The 7,011-nt window shown below is 38.4% G+C and overlaps 1 protein-coding gene across 1 annotated transcript in view; it reads right to left on the bottom strand.

Moving 5' to 3' along the window:
* The window catches only part of LOC132108285 (dedicator of cytokinesis protein 10-like), a 131,767-nt gene extending 131,077 nt beyond the window's left edge, over positions 1-690 (bottom strand). The window contains exon 1 of the mRNA XM_059514970.1: positions 425-690. Coding sequence (XP_059370953.1) covers positions 425-532 — 108 coding nt within the window. The 5' untranslated portion in view covers positions 533-690. The remainder of the gene's footprint in view (positions 1-424) is intronic.
* Between the last annotated feature and the right edge of the window lie 6,321 nt (positions 691-7,011).

Consider the following 7,011-nt stretch of genomic DNA (forward strand, 5'->3'; position numbering starts at 1 on the left):
CTGGAGACCGCTGCGCTACATTCCTCTGCGGCGTTTTTACTACGAGCGGCATACGTCACCAAACATGCAAAGCCGCCGCCAGCGGCTCATTTCCCGCGAAAATAAGTCATTCGAACGAGCTGATTTTTTTAGAAGAAGAGTTCTAAATTTTAAATAAGACAAACACCGCCAAGAGACCCCAATCATTCACAAGCACAATCCGTGTCCATTTACAACTTCCACGGTCGTTCGCCGCAGAACAAGTCAGGCATGTGACCTCACTGCATGCGAAATACAATATGCTTGACAAAAGAGATCTTTCCTTTATTGGGGAATAAGGTAATCGCAGTGCGATTCTCTTTACGCGCATCATTAGAAAATATGATCTTGTTCGTCCACGGAACAACATCCAAATAAGCCCTAGCGCGCGCTGTCCTTGTCTTACCGTTACAGTAGCGTTCCTCACAGCGTTAGATGCGGTCTGGCGAATCTCAGCTGCGCTTCCCGGCTTCAGGAGGCTTTTCGTAAATCTCCGGGTCGATTCCGCTGCCATTTCTTCATCGGTGCATCCAGGGCTAAAATCTGCAGTATGTAGCACAAACCTCGCCGAAAGCGAAAGCTTGCTTGATGCAGACTGTAGATGCGCGTCCTCCTGCTCTGTCTGCTCCACTCCGGCGCGGTGGGCAGGGCTCTGTTTATTCAGCACTCACACACATATCAGCAGATGTGGATCATGTTCCTGCAGCAGATCGTTTTAAAATCATTCTCAGGCGCTAGTAACGATGGAATAATAATGCAAGGGTTCAGAGTGTTGCAGACACACAGACCGATCCCATCAGCAGGATGCCCAGTGTTTTCGTCCAGGTCAACAGATCAAGTGCATAAACCTTCGAACGAGAAATAATATTAGAGAAGTAATGAGTTACATGACACTAGATGTAACGTTTTTAACGACTGATTCCTCAGGTTGGCAGTTTATGTAAAGGTGCGGGTAAATCTATTTACATATATGTAGGCTTATGCAAACAAAAAGTGGTCTTACTTACGCTAATTTGGATGAATATACCATTTAAAATAAACTGTCTAGTAGTGTACGCGAGAACATTTGTTGGACTTTGTCGCCATCGCGCGCCATAAAACACAAACAGAACAGACTGATAAAAAAAGAGTGGTTTGTTGGAGCCTCAGTAGCGTGAGTTATTTTTTTCTTTTGCATGATGATGCATTAAATAGTGCTTAAACACAAGCACTATTCTTTCTTTGCTGATAAGACAAAATTGTCAAGACCTCAGTCTCTGCAGACATCACATCCCTTGTCTGAAATAACCAGTCGCTCAGTCACCTGGAGTGTGTTTGATCACATTTCCTTACAAACCTGTAAAGATATTGTTGCACATTTAAAATCCACCTCCTGCTATTATAATTGTATTCCTTCATGTTTTTTTTTTTTTTTTTTTTTTTTTTTTTTTTTGAAGCTGAGTACTGGTACGGTCCCTGACTGTCTAAAACATGCTTCTGTCACTCAAACCCATTTTTGATATTTCCATGCTAAGTAACTTTACACCAATTTCCAATCCCCTGTTTATTTCAATAATATTTGCAGAAAAAAGTGATACTCAACTAAAGTCTTTTCTGAGTTCAGATTCAGTAAACAAAACTTTTCAGCCAGGTTATAGAAAATTACATAGTACTAAATCTTTGTTATTGAAAGTTACAAAGAATAATATGTTGTAATGTGATAATGGGAATGGGAAAATTGGATAAAGGGGAATGCTGTTGCTTTGGTCCTTTTAGATCTCAGTTCAGCATTTGATATGGTTGATCATAAAATTTACATTTCTAGATTGGAAAGTAATGTAGGCATTCAGGGTATCGTAGGAAGTTTTCTGTATGTATTGGAAAAAGTACTTCTTCAGTAGTACACCTCTCACAGGGATTGATCCTTGCTCCTACACTTTTCTCTTTTATACATGCTACCACTGGGATCTCTGTTTTTTAAACGCGGAATATCGTTTCATTAATATGCTGATAGCATAAATTGCTGCCCACTGCTCCAGGTGTGTGTTCACAGTGTGTGTGTGTGTGTGTGTGTGTGTGTGTGTTCAGTGCTGTGTGTGTGCACTTTGGATGTGTTAAATACAAAACACGAATTCTGAGTATGGGTCACTATACTCAGCTATATGTCATGTCACACCCAGTTGTATCTCCCACTTAAACGTAAAGATTATGTTCTCTTGAGATTTTGCTAGCATGCCTACGGGGTCCATTTGCAACATTGATAATTTAAGAAACATTTGTGTTGGATAAAAAACGAGTTACATCAGCAACTATCTCAACATGTAAATGCACTATATCACAGATAAATCACAGAGGAGACTGACTCTTGTCTGGATGTTACAGGGACACATGAAACACACGTGTGTTTATTCGGTGCTGAGTGACTGATGAAGGAATGCTGCCATCAAATGATTTGTGTGAGTCCATAAATTAATAAAATATGTAATGCATTATTAAGTTGCAGTTTATTTGAATTAGTGTAATTTTAAACAACTATTACAGCACTTATCTTATTCTTGATTTCTGTGTATTAGCTGCAGATCTTTTGTGGAGGAGCAGGACCTGCAAGGAAAGGGGAAAAAAAGGCGAAAACCTGAAACAAAAGAAAGTGAAAGTCGTGACATTTGCCAAGTATGGTAACCCATAATCGGAATTGGTGCTCTGGTGCTCTGCATTCCATCCAAGTGCACACACACAGCAGTGAGAAGTGAACACACACCCAGACCAGTGGGCAGCTATAGATCCAGCGCCCGGGGAGCAAATGGGGGTTCAGTGTCTTGTTCAAGGGCACTTCAGTCATGAGTATTGAGGGAGGAAGAGAGCACTGTTCATTCACTCCCCCCTCCACCTACAACTCCTGCCAGCACCGAGACTTGAACCGACGACATTGGGGTTACAGGTCCAACTCTCTAACCATTATGATGCAACAAAAGCGTTAAATTCAACAAAATAAGAAGAAAACAAAGGAGATTTAAGAATTTTGCAGATAAAATAATTAACAAAATATTCAAGAGATAATGATTTTGGGTCTTCGTAATGAAAAAAAAATACTTTAGGTATAAAACTTGATCACATTAGTGGAGTTAAAAATATAAGAAACTTAAATTATTGGCTATACTACAATCACAAAATAAAAATGCTGCTGTTTCTACAACAAGACCACAACATGGGAAAGGTTTCATCATTATCAAGATACTTATAGATGAATTAAACTTGTCACTCATATCTTTTAAGTTTTTGCGCTTGTTTTAACTTCGTAGGTCACATGATCAACATAGCGATGATGATATCCAAATTGCATTCATAACTCATACATACATACATACATACGAATTCAGCCTGTAGAGTATGTACTCTTTTAGCGCTCGTTAAGTTAGTACTTATTAAAATTAAGTGCCTACTTAGAGGTTATGCGGTTTCGAACACAGCCTGACAACATTTTGTTTTGAGATCTCGCGTGGTTCTGTGTGATTTGGACAACTTCAAGTTACGCCCCCTTCATCAAGTTACGCCCCTCTCTTGCAGTCTGCAGACAGACCCTTCTCATATATTCTGGGTGCATCATACAAAACTCATCCATGGCTGCCAGAATGCATTGCGGCATGAGGCATGTCACCATTTATGAGATTCATACACTGATTCTTGATGTCTATGTGTTTCTTAGCATTCAGTAGATCAAAGTTATTCATGATCAATGTAATATAGACATATAAGTTACCTGATTAAAACTGCTGGATTGTATATTGTTGAAATGCATTTACTGTAGTCACTAATATGAAATTAATAACATAGATTAGACTAGATGAGAGCAGATAATCAGATCACTAAATGATTAAATCTTTAACATCAACAAGTAACCAAGATCACATCTCCTCTCACTGTTTTGCCATGACAAACATAGTTACAGCAGCCAAATAAAACATTTGGAAAAGTTTGATACTGCCTAACTACTGATCACGGTGACGTCAAACCTAACTATTATTTAAAATAAACCATTAAATGTATGACAGAAATAAAGTCAATCTTGTTTATAGTAAGTGAAGCTGGTAATGCTGTTTTTGGAGTTTTGTACCCTGGAGCTTGACATCAAACAAAGGTTGGGTCTTCACTTCAACCAACATGTGACTTCTGAGCAATGTAAGTCCACATCTACTGTAGTGTGATGGGAAGCTTAATTAGAATGTTAGAGGATAATGTTCTAACAATGTTATCAATAGATATTTTTAGAATGTTTTTAGAGAATGTTATCCTACCTTTTAGCAGAACTAGAATTTCTAGGTGGGTTGACTATTGTAATTCACTTTATTATGGAGCTACAGTAATAGTCCATCTATTGGGCATTTAAAATTTGTTCAGAACGCTGCTGTCAGGCTGTTGACCAGTATCAAAAAATTTGAATTGCATTACTCCAGTTTTGATGTATCTGTACTGGCTACCAGTTAAATTTAGAATAGAGTTTAAAAAAAAATAGTCTTCGTTTACAAATGTTTACATAGCTTAGCTCCAGGCTACCTTTCTGTTTTGGTACTCCCTCATAACCCAACTAAGTCTGTTAGGTCTGGAGATCTTGGATTAATCTTGGGGAATTGTGGTCTAATGGTTAAAGAGTCGGACTCGCAATCGAAGGGTTGTATGTACAGTGCTCTCTCCACCTTCAATAGCACTACTTAGGTGCCCTTGAGCAAGGCATCGAACCCCCAACTGCTCCCCAGTCGCCGCCGCATAAATGGCTGCCCACTGCTCCATGTGCCTGTGTGCGTGTGCGCGCATGCGTGCGCGTGCACACACTTTGGATGGGTTAAATGCAGAGCACGAATTCTGAGTATGGGTAACAATACTTGGCTGAATGTCACTTCACTTCACTTCATTACTCTCTGTGTGTAGGACTACGCTAAAACATAGAAGGGACAGAGCCTTTGCAAGGGTTGGCCCCAAACTAGGGAACAGCTTACCAGGGTCAATTCGAATGGCATCATCTCTTTTTATGTTTAAATCAAAGCTTAAATCTTATTTTTTTGTACTGGCTACCAGTTAAATTAAGAATAGAGTTGAAAAAAAATTAGTCTTCGTTTACAAATGTTTACATGGCTTAGCTCCAGGCTACCTTTCTGTTTTGGTACTCCCTCATAACCCAACTGAATTGTGTCTGTGTGTTTCTTTTTATGTGTTGTTTCCACCGGCGGCGCCGGGGGGGTCCTGGGGGGGTCTCAAGACCCTGCCAAAAATGCCTTGACCCCCCATTTGACCCCCCACCCTCTTCCTGATTAAATATATATATATATATCCGGGATAAATATAAAAAAAATGTTTCTCTTCAAACTACGTAGAACAATAATAAATAATAATTATTTCGACATTTATTCGTACACTGAATGAGAACCGTTTCTGTCGGACGCGTCCGATTCGAGGACCGCAGTGCGCATGTGTGATTCAGAGTGAAGCAGACTGACTCACAGCTCGTCTGAACCAACTGGTTCTTTTGATGATTTATTCTGAACTGATTCTGTGCTAATGTTATAAGTGCGGGTAAACCAAAGGCTTGAACGAAGGGCAGTCATCGCCAATGACATTACATCGAGCGCAAAAGAACCGGTGAACCGTTTTTTTTTTTCAACTGGTTTTATTTGATCGAACTGTCCGAAAGAACCGGTTCACTTGAGCACCTGCTCCTTTGCCCTTTAAGTGCCCTTTTGTCAAAGCAAAATTTCCTCGATTTTTTTTGTAATAACATTCCCTTTTGTGAATGCCTGCCCACGCCCAATCATAATATTAGTACAATTTATTAATAATAATTTAGCCGTAAATAAAATTACCAACATGATGACCTTTCACCTGACGACGACGACCTCATCCGACCAGGACGATTCCTCATGCCGCACGCGCATTTTTTAATTGCTAAAGGATATTTTCAACACCGCGGCAGCTGGTAAGTTGTGTTTCATTCTCAGCGAAGTGATTTTGATGTTTATTTACTTATTATTATTTTACAAGAATGATGTGATGTGAGAACATGCAGATATGTTGTTTATATTGCTGTGTGTAGCCTGTAGTGTAGAAGTAACGCTAGCGTGCTGTTTGAGGGAGAAAAGTTTCACAGGCATCGAGGGGTCTGGTCTTTTTTATGTTATTTGACTAAACTATTATTATATTACAGTACTTGTTTATTTTTTTAACACATAGAGTGCCTTAAAAATAATTATCACAACACTGGTAAGGCTTATTCATATTTTCTCATTCTCTGAATTATCATTTTAAAAATAAAAACAATTCAGAAATAATAACTCAATAATATCTATCTGGAAATAAATGTAAAAATATCAATGTCAATAAAAAATGCATAATATACCTGACATCAAAGTGCAGTGTGAAGGATATGAATAACAAATGTAGCCTGCAAAGGTGTTCAATTTTAGACAACAACAACTACAACAGTAATAATAATATTAATCACTATATTTCAGTGTATCAGTTTTTTTATGTTTTGTATCAAAATTTAAGGTGGACTTATTGATTGGGTGCAAGAGTAGTCGTGATGGTTAAAATAATAGATTAATGTTGAAATAGTAAATTGAGCCTTGTTCCTAGATGGACAGAGAGTGGAAAGTAATAGATCAAATGAGGAGATGGAAGAAAAAGAGGGAATGTAGAGGCACATGTGACAGAAAGAGAGCAGGTAACAGCAAGCCAGGAGACAGAGGCTGGTGATAAAGACGAAAATGTAGAGGCACAAGTGTTTTCTATAGTTTTTACTATAACGGCTGTTTTTAATTATTCTGTAGAACAGAGAAAAAAAACATCAGGTTTGGACAATTTAAGACATTTCAGTTTCTAATCCCAGAGCTATTATTGTTTTAAACTTAAAATTGTCTTCTCTATTGTTTCTTTTTTCAAAACTGCATCAAAGCATTTGCTGCTGTATCAATACATAATCATCCAAATATCTATACGTGAAACATCAAGGAATGCATCACAATA

Source organism: Carassius carassius, chromosome 28 (assembly GCF_963082965.1).
Source record: "Carassius carassius chromosome 28, fCarCar2.1, whole genome shotgun sequence".
Taxonomy (NCBI): domain Eukaryota; kingdom Metazoa; phylum Chordata; class Actinopteri; order Cypriniformes; family Cyprinidae; genus Carassius; species Carassius carassius.